General features: G+C 38.8%; 4 protein-coding genes across 4 annotated transcripts; 1 reads left to right on the forward strand and 3 right to left on the reverse strand.

Moving 5' to 3' along the window:
• LOC120012728 (AP-5 complex subunit mu) lies at positions 1 to 6,793 on the forward strand. The gene is made up of 8 exons (XM_038864181.1): positions 1 to 217; positions 451 to 597; positions 1,276 to 1,587; positions 2,092 to 2,384; positions 2,505 to 3,400; positions 3,942 to 3,998; positions 5,947 to 5,994; positions 6,484 to 6,793. The coding sequence occupies exons 1-8, from the start codon at positions 147 to 149 to the stop codon at positions 6,553 to 6,555; spliced, it is 1,896 nt and encodes a 631-aa protein (XP_038720109.1). The 5' UTR covers positions 1 to 146; the 3' UTR covers positions 6,556 to 6,793.
• Positions 6,794 to 7,989: 1,196 nt separating this feature from the next.
• On the reverse strand, positions 7,990 to 9,678 carry LOC120012665. Its single transcript, XM_038864102.1, has one exon. It carries the CDS (start codon positions 9,676 to 9,678, stop codon positions 7,990 to 7,992), a length of 1,689 nt encoding a protein of 562 aa, XP_038720030.1.
• Positions 9,679 to 11,818: 2,140 nt separating this feature from the next.
• Positions 11,819 to 13,911, reverse strand: LOC120012666. Its single transcript, XM_038864103.1, has 3 exons — positions 12,599 to 13,911; positions 12,091 to 12,556; positions 11,819 to 11,994 (listed from the first exon to the last, which is right to left on the reverse strand). Exons 1-3 carry the CDS (start codon positions 13,909 to 13,911, stop codon positions 11,845 to 11,847), a joined length of 1,929 nt encoding a protein of 642 aa, XP_038720031.1. The 3' UTR covers positions 11,819 to 11,844.
• A 656-nt stretch (positions 13,912 to 14,567) lies between these two features.
• LOC120013851 (uncharacterized mitochondrial protein AtMg00810-like) lies at positions 14,568 to 15,596 on the reverse strand (the record flags this gene model as incomplete). The annotated part of the gene is made up of 1 exon (XM_038865808.1): positions 14,568 to 15,596. A coding segment is annotated over one exon (1,029 nt), but the record flags the coding sequence as incomplete, so codon positions are not given.
• Between the last annotated feature and the right edge of the window lie 956 nt (positions 15,597 to 16,552).

Genomic DNA, 16,552 nt, shown 5'->3' on the forward strand with positions numbered 1-16,552 from the left:
ATGACAGTAACACCCTCACCTCTGTCCCACCCCGTCCACCGATCCAGGCTCCAGCCAGTCCGTTCGTCGATTTCTCTTCTCGTATTTCCCATCATTCTCGACGCAGTGAAGTGATAACAAGCTGCTTGAGGAGAGTAACAAGAGCCATGCCTAGCGGTTGCAGCATCAGAGCTTTGTGGATCCTCAACAACAATCTCGACGCCGTCGTTTTCTCTAGGTATGGGCAAAACATAACTCGTACCTCTCTTTATCTAATCTTTCTAGTGTTTTTACTCCTCTAGAATTTGATGAATTTCAATTAATAATGAAAAGAAAACTACGTTGGAGGCTTGGAGCCATTAATTGATGTCTCGAATGGCTTGAGGTTTCCGATTAGGTTTTCTGCTCTGTGTTCAATGGATTTTGAATTTTATATTTGGTTTTATTTACTAATACTAATTTCGATCATAGGAGGTTTCCCGTTGTGGAGAAGCGGTGGCGGACGGCTTGCAATAGTGAAAAAGAGAGGTCCAGTGAAGATCCTGTTAAATATACTTTCCGGCCATTCCTTCCCACTGATTCAGAGCTAGCAGCTGCATTTGTCGATAGGAAGAGAAGGCAAGTTCGTTGGTTGGATTTGCTTCTATTAGGATATATCTCTACCATTTCAGAAACCCTATCATGTATTTTGGTCTAGATCAGTCTTTCGAATGGCAATGTCTGTGGCATCAGTTTAGTTTTGATTATTTGGATGAATTAATGGCTGAAACTTGTTTTCCTATTTTAAAGTTGAAATTTGATTTTGTTTGACTAAAAATGGAATGGATTGGTTCCAAAACACTGTGAAAAGAGATATCATTGAATTGAGGGCTGATAATTATATGAATTATGCTGGCTTTGTGCCAACTAAGCATGATATGACAATTGTTTAGAGGGAAAAAGTTGGTTTGTCTTATATTATCATGTTTAATCAAGAATGATGAAGATGATTGATTTTGCAATATGATCGTGAACACTTCGAATACCTTTCTAATGTGGGGGAAAATTGTTGATAACATTGCTTTCACTGATTTTACTAATTAGTATAAGTATTACTTTGATCAACCAATTAGCGCGTGAATCTTGGGTAAGATGCTTTATTTTTCAAACTTTTATGCCAGAATTGTAGGAAGCACTATTGGATTAATGTCATTTCTTGCATTTGTGGTGTCTTTTTCTCTGTTCAATTGTGGGTACATTTCTAATGCTTTCTCCACGCAAGCCATCAAGATAATTGAGTTAAGCATATCTCTGCAGGGAGGGATCTGTGCGTGGATTTGGCATACGTGTATCTCAGTCAGCTGAAGGGTCTGATTCCTGGGTTGATGATCCAATTACGCGTCATATTATCGGTCTTTCCATAGACACAGAGGAGGCAGGAGAGAATCACCTGCTGTGGCCTTTAATTTTGCATGTGAAGGGCCCTTACTGCATCCTTTTATTGCCTTTAGTTGAGCTTAGACATGTGAAGGCATATGCAAGTTTATGTAGAAGATCAGACTGTGGAAATGGAGTTGGAGCTGATGGAAGTTTGTCCTCCCTCCTCCTTGATCTTCCGTCCATCACAGGGTATGGTAAGTCACTTGTAGTGTTGTTTGTAAAAATTCTGTACCAGAATAATATTTTAGTGACAAACCATTGAACCAACCATTTTTCGGTTGTTTCTGACATTTTGAATGCACCTAAATGTTATCCTCAAAGGTAAAAAAGATAAGCAACTGTCGTGCATAAGGCTCACGTAGTGGGTGGGGTCGGGGACATGCATGATGTACGCAGACTTTACCCCCACATAATATGTGAAGATGATGTTTCCAGGAGTTGAACTTGTGATCTCTAGGTTGCACTCCTGCGACTCAACCACCGAGCCACCTTAGTTTAAAATTTTTTTTGAATCATTTTGTTCAGTCTAAATTCTTGGAGCTGGGTGTTATTCACCCCATATTAGCTAGATATGGACCCTCCTTGCATGCATCGTGTATTTCAATTTTCAATGACTCTGGCATGTTGACCTTACATGGTTATATGGCTGCAATGCATGTTGTATACTAAGTGCTTCTAAATTTTTTATTCCAGGGCATTCATGGTGGCTCATGCTATTGGTGACGTTATTGGTGGTGATGTGATTGAACCAGAAGTGGTTGTGAGTGCATCACCAACCGTAGGAGGACTGTTTGATTCCCTAACTGGTAGTATTGGGATAGCAGGTATATCTGCTAGAGCAAAACCTGTTGCTGCACCAATTGCATCTGCTACACCTTCCAATGCTGCTACAGTAGGAGCTGTTTCTTCAGATGCTCCAAAAGCTGGTTCAAGGCCATTGGATAAAGATGCACTTCGAAGTTTTATAAGTAGCGCCATGCCCTTTGGTTGGTACTTTTTATTATGATATTTCTCATCTCATATTTCTTGATGCCGCTTGGTTCGTGGGTCAAAATTTATGTCTGATTCTATTTAATTTTTGACATGCTCTACGATCTTGCATTCAGGTACCCCATTGGATCTCAGCCATTCCAATGTTTTTGCTATCAAAGTTAATGGTTTTTCTGTGGTGGATCAACCTACTGCTGATCTCAAGCAACCAGCATGGAAGCCATATCTTCACAAAGGAAAGCAGAGAATATTGTTTACAATTCATGAAACTGTTCATGCTGCCATGTATGATCGTGATGAGATTCCAGACAGTTTATCTATTTCTGGTCAAATAAACTGTCGAGCAGAATTAGAAGGATTGCCTGATGTATCACTTCCATTGACAGGGTTGAGCACAGCTCACATTGACGTTTTATCATTCCATCCATGTGCTCAAGTTTCAGAACACGGTTTGGATAAGCAGGCTGTGATGTTTTCACCACCACTAGGTAACTTTGTTTTGATACGTTATCAGGCAATCTGTGACCTTGGACCTCCTGTAAAGGGATTTTACCAATTGTCCATGGTATCTGAAGATGAAGGTGCATTTTTATTCAAGTTGTGCCTGATGGAAGGTTATAAGGCTCCTCTGACAATGGAGTTTTGCAATGTGACTATGCCTTTTCCAAGGAGAAGAGTTGTTTCTTTTGATGGGACCCCTTCAACAGGAACAGTCTCAACGACAGAGCACTCTGTTGAATGGAAAATCATGGCGAGTGGACGAGGTCTTTCTGGGAAAAGCATGGAGGCAACTTTCCCTGGAACAGTTCGATTTGCACCGTGGCAAATACAAAGATTGCCTTCTTCTAGGTTGGGCCCGGGAAGTATGGCCGATGATGATAGTGATACAGAGACACACAGTGCAAGTAATATGGTTAATGTCGAGGAATACCTAATGGAGAAAATGAATAAAGATCTTCCTCCAGCTGATCTCGAAGAGCCGTTTTGCTGGCAGGCATATGATTATGCCAAGGTATGGTTTTTTCGAACCAGTTTATCCTTTAGCTGTTTTATAGAGCTGGATTTAATCTGAAGACATGCACTGTTTTTTGTCAAGGCATACAGTGTAAGATTTGTCATTGCATTTTTCTTTTGTAGACACCATTATGCAAAGTTAGGCAGCATAATTCTTCTGTAATTAGCTGAACTGAACTTCAATGGCCTCTTGCTGCATTCCTTATTGCTTTGAATCTTTGAAGCGGTAACTAATCTTGAGAAATCCGTTCAATGGGATCAGCCAAGATTATGATTGAACTTGCATTCTTTCTAAATGCATGCTTTTTTCCATTGAATATTGTGTTCAAGAATTTTTCATTTATATGATTGTTTACAAGTACATTATGTGGATTCTGGATATGTCCAACATGAAACCAGTTGGCATTTGGTTCTGGTCATATTTGCTGCATATCTTTCTTATGAAAAAAAGTATAATTTTTTGCTTCTATTCTGCACCGCATAGTTCTGATACAATAAGGATTAAAAAGAAGCATAAATTGTCTGACTGTTGATTGCAGGTAGCTTTCAAAATTGTTGGGGCTTCATTATCTGGGATGTCTATTGACTCTAAATCTGTGAGTCCCTGAATTTTCTTATTCTACTCTCTTTATTAGGTTTTATATATCCTGCACAATTTAATGAATGACGACACCGAGTCAAATGCAAATAGGAGCATGCTTATTCCTATATTGCATCTTCAAAAATTCAGTCAAAAAAGGGGTGGAAAGTTCTTCAAGCTTGCTCATACTTGAGTTACAGTAAAAATAGAATAGTCTTGGTTATCATTTTGGAAGCTGTGCTCGGTTAAGAAAGTCAAAATAGAATAGTCTTAGGTCTTATCATCTTATTGTTTTTCTATGGTTTTGTTTGTGCCATTTATGTTGAGCTGCAGTTTTAGTTATTTCCAAGTTGATCTGATGTCAATTTAATTGGAGGAGAGGTATAGAAGAAAATTGGGGCATCTATGGGGAATTACATGATCTTGTTCCATTTTAACTTTTTAATGGTTTAGTATGTGGAGTTGATGATGGCTGTTAATTTAATAGGGGGAGATATACGGAAACTATTCGGGCATTTTTAAAGGTTATTTTTCATATTCTATTTTGATGGTTTTACTAGTGCCATTTATGTGGGAGCTGCAAACTGTAGGTTTTGCGAGAGTTATCAAGGCAAAGGGTCATTATGAATTTTTTGTCATTTAAGGGCAATTTGTGATCTTGTTCTATTTTGATGGTTTCACTAGTGCTATTTTGATGGTTTTGCAAGAGTGATCAAGGCAAAGGTCAGTGTTGTAAAAATCGGCCTAGTCGGCGACTAGTCGGTAGTCGGCGCTGGCCGCTACGCCTAGAGTGTAATCAGGTCACTTAATTGGTGACCCGATTAAGCCCTGCCTAGTCGGGGCTTGGCGTTTTTTTTTGGACAGATTTCGATGGAATTTAAAAAAAATAAAAAAGTTCCGCAACCCAATTTCTTCAAGAGGCCAGCCCCGAAGAAAATAGACAGAGAAGCACTCAAACGAGCACTCGAATGAACCGAAGAATCTGACTGCAACCCACTTTTCTTCGTTGCTTGTCGTCAATCGTCATTTGAATTCATGCTCGATGGGGGCACACCTGCCATGGAGAACAGACCCGAGTGTTCGACCACCTGAATTGAACGGAGAGATCGAAACCCACCACTGAGTGCGACCACGGCAGAGGAGGTAGAGAAGCAGAGTAGGTTAGAGAAGGTTTCACACAGCTCCATGGCATCTCCTTGGTTTCTCCGATGAACTCGCGCTGTGGGTTTCTCCACAGTTATTAGGTCACACGTAGATATGATTTGGTCAACTACCTTTTTGACACCAAACGGCACAGTTTTATTCAAACTCTTTCATCATTTTTTTTAATAGTTATTCTATTGCAATTCATTTGTATATATTCAATTGCAATTCATTTTTAAAAAATGATGAATAAATTATATATTGTATGTATATATATAATATTTAATATATAATATTATGTGTATATAATATTCTCTCTATGAATAAATTATATATTGTATGATATGTATTGCATATATATATATATATATATTATTTTTTAATTATAAAAACTCAAAACGATTAATCCAATTAATCCCTAGTCCTCGCGAACCACCTAGCGGCCGACTAGCTATTTTTGCAACCATGGCAAAGGTTCATTTTGATTTTTGTGTCATTCCAAATTTATCTGATGTTTTTACGTAGTAGCCACACTGTTTTGATATTTTCTTTTTCCTGACATTCCTAATTATTCTGTGATTGCGTTACTGAAAGCTTGTCACCATTGACTATTCGGCTTTTGATTTCTGTATGCTCGGCTGTAGACTGAAGTTTTCTAACAGTATAATCTAATCTGAAATGCCCTTTTCCCGTTGGCCTATGTGGACTGTACACATTGTTTAAAAGCTTTAAGATTAGGTCTAAAAGTTGTAAATTTCATATTGAATCCACTTGAGAACTTTGCTAACTTGCTTAGAGTTCTTGAATCTTCCTGTATGCAGGTGAGCATATATCCTGCGGTGAAAGCTCCTGTAGAGTTCTCAACTCTGGTGAGTCTGTTTCCAAAATTGAACTTCTTACGGTTCAACTGTTTCAGAAGCGTGGATAAAGCTCAATTTCATACATTGCTTCTACCGTCATCATTATATTGCATTACAACTTAGCATTTGCACACGTTTCACACGCGCACATACAAATAGTGACAGGTGTGAACATGCTTGCATTCATGCGTGTATGTTTATTCCTTACATTTTATGCTAGGCATGCAAAGACACCCCGCAACTCAGGGGTGCTTGCTTAGGAACCCCTACAGTATGAGTCTCATAGGTCCAATAATTGAACTTCCAACATTTAACGAATGCCAAACATGTTGTTAGGTCTCAAAAAGTGTATGCGAAATTTGATTCTCAGTATTCTGTAGATTATTTGGTTGAGAGTACCTTGATTTCACTAAACTGTAGAATATTATACTCAGTTGTTATGTCTCAATGTGATTAATTTTGTATACGCATGTAATGATGTATTGTTGGTTCGAGCAGGTCACTTCTGGGGACTACATCTTATGGAATACATTGGGTAAGTGCCCTTCTGCAGCCCCAGCAATACCATGATGGCAGCTTGCTACTGGCCATAACTAGTCCCAGTAAGCATCAAAATTTCTTTTGCACACGCTAAACTGGGAAAGGAAGAGCCCATAATGACGGGCGACATCAACATTGTTGATATTTTTGCCTAAAAAAGGATGGCTTGCAGACCTTTTTTGGATTTTGCTGAGTTCACTTTGTGTAAATGTTGTTTATACAGACCTTTTTCGAAACAACATTTGTTGGCAGTTAACATTATTTGATACGCTAATGCCCCCCCGGCGCATGGTATAGCCACACTCATGGATGTCATTTTGTATTTTACTGACTCCAGAAATTTGTGGAAAATAATGCCATGAAAGAACACTATAAATATTTCAACATTCTGGGGCAGCCATTGTGCCGTGGCATGTTCAGAAAACAAGGTTATAGGATGGAAAATGAAATGGAGACATCGTGATTCATGAATAGTGATAACACAACTGCAAGAAGCATATATATGTGTGGTTTTAATGCGGCTTTTGAATGGATAGGACAGGAAAACGACAAACAACCACATGGGCGGTTACCCGAGTGGCCGAGCCATTTGTTAGAGTGATAAAGAGGGAGCTATCGTCCGAGCCACTAATTGGAATAATAAAGATGATGTATATCATCATGATGGCTAGGATTCATATCCTTCTCTCGCTTTCAAAAAAAACATTTTATAGTACCTTTTGGGTCTTGTGAAGAGGTGGAAAACAGATGCAGTGCATAAGATTCTTGTAATGGATAGGGTTAGAAACAGACATGATGATGTACGTAAACTATAAGAACATAAACATAATTAACAAGACACTTAAATCTCCCCATTTGTACAACTGTGAATACTAGAAGGAGATGAACATAACCAGGGACACAGCCATTAACATGAAAACATTACATTGACATATATCAACATGATTTGGATACAAAATCAGCATTCGTATATATAGCTGCCAAAGCACAGTCCAGAAAAGCACTGAGACATAATAAACAATAAATCTAAGCCTAACTAAATAGACAAACGTAGGAGTTATTAAATCATGGATCAAGCAAGATTCAGATGTAGCATGAGAAGCCAAACATGAGTAAGAAGCTCTCCTCCTAGTGTCAATAGCTGCGCATGCTCGCTTCCTTTCCATTGTGATGCAATGTCGAGGAGCATTTCCAGCCAAACATCACTGATCATCTTCCATTTCTGCATAATAGTTTATTGATGTGAGTATCCAGTATGTATGTAGACATGATCCAAATAATGGGGAAAAGAAAGAAAGAGGCTAGGAAATAATACTATTTACCATTTCCTTGTTTGATATCTCATCCAATTTTAATGTAAGCCAAACTGCTGTAGGAATAAAATTTGCTCCATCTGTAAATAAAGCAGGCGTATATACCATAGATGAGTCGAAAGATCGCAATCCATGGTAAAGTTTACTGAAATCATCTGGTTTTCTTTTTTTTTTGATAGAAATCATCTGGTTTTCTAATCGGTAGTGAAATGTTGTTGAATCTGGCTTTAGACATTTCTTTATAAATGTTACTGGCAAAACTACAAGTGTTCTCAAATAAATCCGCACCCACTTTTGCTGACGACATGGAGGGATATATGGCCAAGAGAGACAACATATATTGCGAAATCTGAAGACTGATTTCACGCTGCTCTGATTGAACGTTTCCTGCAGCGGCTGCTGCTGCTTCTTCTTCATCTTCCAAGTAGTAACTAAGTTCAGTAGCAATGTGCCAGACAATGACTCTCTCGTTGATATCTCCCCCTTTGTATGGATTGAGTTCCTCACTACAACTGTTCCTCTGTAGTACATCGTTCGCATTTCCTTGCAATAGGTCTGGTTGAGTTTGAGATTTCTGCTGCGCTTTACGGATAATATGTCCCTTCAAAGTATCCGTAACTCCTGTGTAAGTTGTAGACTCTTGTTGCTCCAGTTTCTTTTGAAATCTATGGAAGTGTTTCAGGACACGACCAAATCTGACATGTTTTTCTCCAAAGCAGAAGCGTAACAGACTGAATTGAGAAATTGAGTTAGACCACAATGGACTTTTGTTCAAGTACTTTTGGCAGTAAGCAATGGCTTGGCAGCAAGAGTTCTCCTGGGTAGGTGAATACAACAAAGCTGTAGTCCAATTCGAGGAAAGTAGAGCAAATGCAGCATATAGATCTATTATAATAGCACCAACTAGCAGTACAAAAGTTATTGCAACATCAACCTTGGAGTAACTATTCTTTTGAGTTACTCCAATAGAGAAGAGCACATGTACGATGCAAGTTACAAAGAAACTGATTACCCGCAAGGCTAAGCTGCATGGAGTATACACCACTCTTGCCTTGGTGTAAAGCAAATCGTACATGAACCCAACTTCTACTTCAATTAGTTTGCTAATGATTTTAGCTGGTGCTTCTCGTATGAAGTCCAATACATCTCCATACAGGTTTGTACCATGTTGTGCGCGTACTATGTTAGGCATGTAAAGGCCAATCAACCGGTAAGCCACACTTATTATACTTTCTTGAGAAACGCTAGCCTCCTCAGCATGAGAAATATTTTCATCATGAACCAGTTTGTTTTCTTCTTTGATTGAGGGGAATTTCTCCAGCTGCTCGCTACTGGCACGCCAAAGTACCCATGTTCTTTCCCCATACTTAAAAAGTCCAACCAAAATCATCAGAATGACTAGAAGTGAAAGACGAGACCTTGTCCATGCTAGGAGGCAGACATAAACTGCGACTCCTGTATGGAAAAATAGTCCAAGAAGGTGCCTCAACCACAACTCATTGTCTTCCAAAGCATAGGCAGTAATGGTATCAGGGCCACCCAAGTGCAGCAACAGAAATGGTGCCCAGAATGCATTTAGCTCAACATCTGGATTCACTTTGCCAGAATTGTCATAAATTTCTAGCAGTTCGCTTGAGATTGCACCCAAAGCAAGAGTGGCCATAGAGTCTGCTGCTAAGTATGCACTCCAAACCACAATTCTGATCCATCGCTTACGATTATACTTTCTACGACTGCCAAAACATATAAGAACTACTTGAAATGTAAGGCTTACTAAAACAAGTGTTCGAACGTTCCACTCCTTCCACAGTTTCCTCAATGATTGAGAATAAACCCCCATTGCTGGCTGTCCTCTTCCCCTTCTCCTCCTCCTTCTCCTTCACGAGTGTGAAATTAATTGCCAATAAAAATTAAGCTGCTTTTAGTTCATTATCATATTATACTCAACTAATAAATGAATGGGTAGAAAGTAATTCTTACAGTTAAATCTGACACTCGTCGATCAGCAGTCGTCGCTGCTCTTCAAGATTCTTGGTCGTCCAAGTCTAGACTAGCAGTAGCTCCTTAGATCTTCACCAATTCCATTAATTGCTGTCTGTTAGATTAAATTGCAATGCAAAAATACACACAATACAATTAAATAGAATGTTCTACATTTGTCTTTACCAAAATCTGTAGGACAACTGTTGGAGATTAACATCCAAACAAAGAAAAGAATCTCACACTGAATTGAGTTGGACCAAATCTCGCTCATGAACAATAATTTTTGAAGGGAATTTGTGGCACCCGCAGGCCTCTGTAATGTCAAGCTTTGTATTGCTGAGTGAACTATCAGTGGTGATGGGTCTAGGAAAAGAAAGTCATACGGGCCGGTATGAGTTGTCCCAAAGCGGAAAAAGTGTTTACTAATACGAAGGGGTGGATTGTTACATAAGATATCAGAATTGATAACCAAGCGTATAGAGTGTGGGCACCTATAGGCATATGTGAGTGTGTGGGTCGCACACGGACTTGGTCTTTAAGGGGGAGTCTGAAGCACCTAGCTTGAGTGTGCAAGTTAAGAAGCCTCTGCAATGTTAAGTTTGGTGGTGTTGGACAAATTAACGAGTGACAAGGGGACTAAATCTTTTGGCAAGCTAACGAATGACGAAGGGACTAAGTCTTTTGTCCCATGTTGCCCAATGATTCTGAACTTTCTTATTAAATCATTATATGCTTTGGGTGGTGTTAGAGTCTCATGAACCACAACTTTGAAACTCGATTGTATCTGTTGTCCGAATAACTTCCTAACCCAAGATCCAAAAATGCTAACAACCATATGCCTCTCTTTTCATCTCTTTTTCTTATTCCTATGCCTCTTTACATCTCATTTTCTAATTCCTATGCCTCTTTACATTTCATTTCAATTTGTGAGATATTCGAAAAATGTGATTGAAAAATACATCTATATATTTTTTTTTTCTTTTGAAAAATTTTACGTAGGTAGATACCATTTTTCATCATTTTATTTATAAGTAATAATTTTTCCCATTTGAAATAGTGTAGGTATAGTAATATGATAGAGGTATAGCAATAGATAGCGAACTAAAAAAAGATGTCGTACATATAAAAAGAAAATATGATAGGACATTCCAAGGATGGATAAAACATTTTCACGATGAGACCTAAATGTACATGTAGGGAGAGATAGTGAAAATTTTGATAATGTACACGGATGGTATGAGTTTGAGGATAAAAATGAGGATGAATAAACTATTTTACAGTTTGTCCGTATAATTTGTGTTTAGTAAATATCTGGTTTAAGAAAAGAGAAACATATTTAATCTCATTTAGGAGTTGGCAAAACTTTAGTCAAATTGATTTCATTCTTATGCGAAATATAGATAGAAAACTTTGTAAGTATTGTAAAATAATTTCATTGAGAGCATGTAACCACACAACATAGAATTATAGTGGTGAACATATGTTTAAATTGTTTACCCTTCTTTCCCTCTTTGAATAATTCTTCAATATACGGTCGCAACTAAATAAAATTTGATCAAAATTATTGTGTTAAGTCGCAACTAAATAAAATTTGATCAAAATTATTGTGTTAAGACTAAAAGTCTCACATCATTTGGTTTTAACCAAATGATGATTTTCAACCTCAAACATGTGAGGGTTCTTTTGAAGGATAAAATCATGCAAACCTTGAGGCCCAAAGCGAACGAAACCTCAAGCGGATTGGATTGAGCCAAACTACTCGCAAAACACTCGTTCTCCCCACTGGTAAAACTGTAAATACTAGAAGAACATAGACATAACCAGAGACACAGCCATTAACATGAAAACATTACATTACATTGACATCAACATGATTCGGATACAAAGTCACAGCATTTCATAGCTGCCAAAGCCACACTCCAGAAAAGCAAGCACAAAGACAAAATAAACAATATAATAAGACGTTTTTAACATATCAGCAGCATACTAGGAAATCTCACTCCAACAACACCACTGGTCATAATTAAACAACAGTCAGATATAACATGAGAAGCCAAACATGAGTAAGAAGCTCTCCACCTCTTCTCAACTGCTGTGCATGCTCGTTTCCTTTCCATTGAGATGCAACGTAGAGGAGCCTTTCCAGCAAAACATCACTGATGATCTTCCATTTCTGCAGCATGTGTACTCACAAATAAATAAAAACGACTAATAGTTTAATGATGCGAACATCCAATATGTATGTAGACAAGCAAATAATAGTATTTACCATTTGCTTGTTTGATATCTCATCCAATTTTAATGAAAGCCAAACTGCTGCAGGAATAAGATTTCCTCCCTCTGTAAAGCAATCAGCTGGATTTTCTATAGGTTGGTCGTAAGATCGCAATCCATGGTAAAGTTTACGGAAATCGTCTGATTCTGATTTTGATTTTCTAATCGGCAGCGAAATGTCTTTGAATCCGGCTCTAGACATTTCTTTATAAATGTCACTGGCAAAACCACAAGTTTTTTCAAATAAATCTGCATTCACTTCTGCTGACAACATGGATGGATATAAGACCAAGAGAGACAGCAAATATTGTGAAATGTGAAGAATGATTTCGCGCTGCTCTGATTGAACGTTTGCTGCTGCTTCTGCATCTTCTTCCAAGTAGTAACAAAGTTCCGTAGCAATGTGCCAGACAATAATATTCTGCTTTATATCTCTCCCTTTGTATGGATTGAGTTCCTCACTACAACTGTTATTCTGTAGCACATCGTCTAAATTTTCTTACACTAGAACTCCTTGAATTTGATCACGAGGTTCGTTCTCTTTCTGCTTCACTTTACGAATAATTTGTTCTCTCAAAGCATCCGTAACTTCTGTGTAAGTTATAGATCCCCTTTGCTCCAGTTTCTTATGAACTCTATCGAAGTACTTCAGGACACAACCAAATCTGACATGCTTTTCTCCAAAGCAGAAGCGTAACAGACTGAATTGAGAAATTGAGTTAGACCACAATGGACTTTTGTTCAAGTACTTTTGGCAGTAAGCAATGGCTTGGCAGCAAGAGTTCTCCTGGGTACGTGAATACAACAAAGCTGTAGTCCAATTCGAGGAAAGTAGCGCAAATGCAGCATAGAGATCTATTGTAATAGCTCCAACTAGCAGTACAAAAGTTATTGCAACATCAACCTTGGAGTAACTATTCTTTTGAGTTACTCCAATAGAGAAGAGCACAAGTACTGCGCAAGTTAGAAAGAAACTGATTATCCGCAAGGCTAAGCCGCATGGAGTATACACCACCCTTGCCTTGGTGAAAAGCAAATCGTACATGAACCCAAGTTCGACTTCAATTAGTTTGCTAATGTTTTTAGCTGGTATTTCTGCCATGACGCTCGATACAGCTTCATACATGTAATCACCACGTCTTGCATGCACTATGCAGGGCATGTAAAAGACGATCAAACGGTAAGCCACATATATTATGCTTTCTTGAGAACCTAGGCTAGGCGCCTTAACAAGAGAAAGAATATTACGATGAAGCAGTTCCTGTCTAACTTTGTATGAGGGGAATTTCTCCAGCTGCTCGCTACTGGCACGCCAAAGTACCCATGTTCTTTCTCCATACTTAATAAGTCCAACCAAAATCATCAGAATGGCTAGAACTGAAAGACGAGACCCTGTCCATGCTAGGGGGAAGACAAAAAGTGCGACACCTGTCTGGGAAAATAGTCCAAGAAGATTCCTCAACCACAACTCATTGTCTTCCAAAGCATAGGCAGTAATGGTATCAGGGCCACCTAAGTGCAGCAACAGAAATGGTGCCCAGAATGCGTTTAGCTCAACATCTGGATTCACTTTGCCAGAATTGTCATACACGTCTACCAGTTCACTTGAAATTGCGCCTAAAGCAAGAGTTGCCACGGAGTCTGCTGCTAAGTATGCACACCAAACTACAATTCTGATCCATAGCTTAGGATCATACTTTCTACGACTGCCAAAACATATAAGAACGACTTGAAATGTAAGGCTTACTAAAACAAGTGTTCGAACGTTCCACTCCTTCCACAGTTTCCTCAAAGATTGAGAATAAACCCCCACCATTGTTGGTTGTCTTCTTCGATCTCCTTCAAGAATGTGAAATTAATTGCCAATAAACACCCAAATATTATAAAAATTAAGCTGCTTTTTAATTCATTATCGTATTATACTTATCTGATATGTTAGAGAAGTGAAAGGATATGTTAGAGAAGTAAAAGATCTGTATTTCACTATATGTTGATTGTGTACAACATGCCTTTATATAGGCGTTAGAAAGGAAAAGTAAGAAAAATAATGTCAATAAAGTAAATCAAAGATGTTGTTGATATCTTTGACAAATTCAAAAATTTTATTGATTTGTCAAAGATATCATTGATATTTTGCTGATATCTTTGACAAATTTGATATCTTTGACAAATTCAAAGATTTTGTTGATTTGTCAAAGATATCATTGATATTTTGCTGATATCTTTGACAAATTCAAAGATTTTGTTGATTTGTCAAAGATATCATTGATATTTTGTTGATATCTTTGACATCCCCCCTCAAACTCAAGTTGGTGCAGTAGAAGTAAGCTTGAGTTTGGAAACTAAGTCTCTGAAATGACCTGGCAGGAGTGGCTTGGTGAAGAGATCAGCAGGTTGGTCAAGAGTAGATATTGAGCAGAGTTGAATAGTTCCCTGTGTGACATGCTGACGAGTAAAATGACAATCAATCTCAATGTGTTTGGTACGCTCATGGTAAACATCATTGTGAGCAATGTGGATTGCACTTCTATTATCACAAAATAGAGGTGTAGGACTGGGAGATTGAACTCCCATATCTCCAAGAAGCCAACGAAGCCAAACAATTTCTTGAGTGGTAGTAGCAAGTGCACGATATTCAGCCTCCGTGCTCGAACGAGCAACTGAAGTCTGCTTCTTGCTTCGCCAAGAAATGAGAGAATCCCCTAACAAGATGCAAAAGCCAGTGGTTGATCGTCTATCAGTGGGATCACCAGCCCAATCGGAGTCAGAGTAGGCGCGCAACTCAAGTGAGGAAGCAGCAGAAAAATGAAGGCCATAATAAAGAGTTGCTTTGATATAACGCAATATATGAATGACTGCTTCATAGTGGGAAGAGCGAGGAGCTGACATGAATTGACTAACAACATGTACAGCATAGGCTATATCAGGGCGGGTGACAGTAAGATATACGAGACTACCAACCAATTGTCGATAGAGGGTGATATTACTGAGAGGAGTACCATCAGAAGGTTTAAGCTTGATATTAGGTTCCAGTGGAGTAGAAGTAATCTTACTATCTGTGAGACCTGCCCGAGCAAGTAAATCAGAAGCATACTTAGCCTGAGATAAATAGTACCCGGTAGTGTCCGAGAGTACTTCAAGGCCAAGAAAGTAACTTAGAGAACCAAGATCCTTCATCTCAAATTGTTGTTGAAGATATTCCTTAAGATCAGTGATACCAGAATAATCATCTCCTGTAATAATCATGTCATCGACATAAATTAGTAGAAAAACACAGCCTAAGGCTGTCCGACGAACAAAGAATGCTGAGTCATAAGAACTGGATTGAAAACCACGTTGTTGAATAGTAGAGCTAAACTTGGCAAACCATGCGCGTGGAGCTTGTTTGAGGCCATATAAGGCACGACGAAGGCGACAGACTGTATTAGGGGGATGTGAATAGCCAGGAGGAGGTTTCATATAGACTTCTTCAGCAAGATCACCATTGAGGAAGGCATTCTTCACATCCATCTGTGACAATGTCCAGCCTCTAGCAACAGCAATAGCTAACAGACTGCGTACTGAAGTAAGACGAGCAACTGGAGCAAACGTCTCTTCATAATCAATGCCATACTCCTGAGTAAAGCCTTTAGCAACAAGACGGGCTTTGTATCGCTCAATAGAACCATCAGACTTGGTTTTTATTTTGTAAACCCATTTGCAACCAATAGCAGACTTATCTGGTGGGAGAGAAACAAGATCCCAAGTATGAGATTGCTCAAGTGCCTGCAATTCTTCAGACATAGCTTGTTGCCAAACAGGATTAGATTTGGCCTCCGAATAGAATTGAGGCTCATATAAGGTAAGAGTAGTGGCAAAACACTGAAAATCACGAAGTTTAATAGGAAGTTCTCTTACCCGGGTAGAGCGTCGAAGAGTAGGGGAACTGGTAGTGTCTGCAGTAGATCCATCAGACAAGGAAGACAGTTCAGGAGCAGGCAAAGTAATTTGAGTGTCACCTGTATGAGACTCAGAGGGAGATGGTTCATCAGGAAATAGATCAACCATGTTAGTGGGAGAAGGAAGAGATAAGAAATGTGATACTGAGGAGAACAAAGTGTTTTCCAGAAATACGACATGACGAGAAATGCGAAGTCGTTTGGAGATAGGATCCCAACATCTATAACCTTTATGTTCTATCCCATACCCAAGAAAACAGCAAAGACGAGTACGAGGTTCTAATTTAGTGTGTTCATGTGGTTGAAGGAGAACAAAACAAACACATCCAAATACTTTGAGTAAATTGTAGTTAGGAACAGACCCATAAAGACGTTCATAAGGCGATTGATTACCAATGACTGATGAAGGAATCCGATTGATGGTAAACACAGCAGTGAGAGCTGCTTCACCCCAAAAACGTGCAGGACAAGAGGCAGAGATAAGAAGAGCCCGAACAGTATCTAATATGTGTCGATGTT

This window comes from Tripterygium wilfordii, chromosome 13 (assembly GCF_013401445.1).
Source record: "Tripterygium wilfordii isolate XIE 37 chromosome 13, ASM1340144v1, whole genome shotgun sequence".
Taxonomy (NCBI): domain Eukaryota; kingdom Viridiplantae; phylum Streptophyta; class Magnoliopsida; order Celastrales; family Celastraceae; genus Tripterygium; species Tripterygium wilfordii.

Coding starts and splice junctions, on each gene's coding strand:
- LOC120012728 (XM_038864181.1), top strand. CDS start 147: ATGCCTAGCGGTTGCAGCATCAGAGCTTTGTGGATCCTCAACAACAAT. Junction 598..1,275: donor TTTGTCGATAGGAAGAGAAG/GCAAGTTCGTTG, acceptor ATATCTCTGCAG/GGAGGGATCTGTGCGTGGAT. Junction 5,995..6,483: donor CTGTAGAGTTCTCAACTCTG/GTGAGTCTGTTT, acceptor TGGTTCGAGCAG/GTCACTTCTGGGGACTACAT.
- LOC120012665 (XM_038864102.1), bottom strand. CDS start 9,678: ATGGGGGTTTATTCTCAATCATTGAGGAAACTGTGGAAGGAGTGGAAC.
- LOC120012666 (XM_038864103.1), bottom strand. CDS start 13,911: ATGGTGGGGGTTTATTCTCAATCTTTGAGGAAACTGTGGAAGGAGTGG. Junction 12,557..12,598: donor CAAATTCAAGGAGTTCTAGT/GTAAGAAAATTT, acceptor TAACAGTTGTAG/TGAGGAACTCAATCCATACA. Junction 11,995..12,090: donor AGATATCAAACAAGCAAATG/GTAAATACTATT, acceptor CACATGCTGCAG/AAATGGAAGATCATCAGTGA.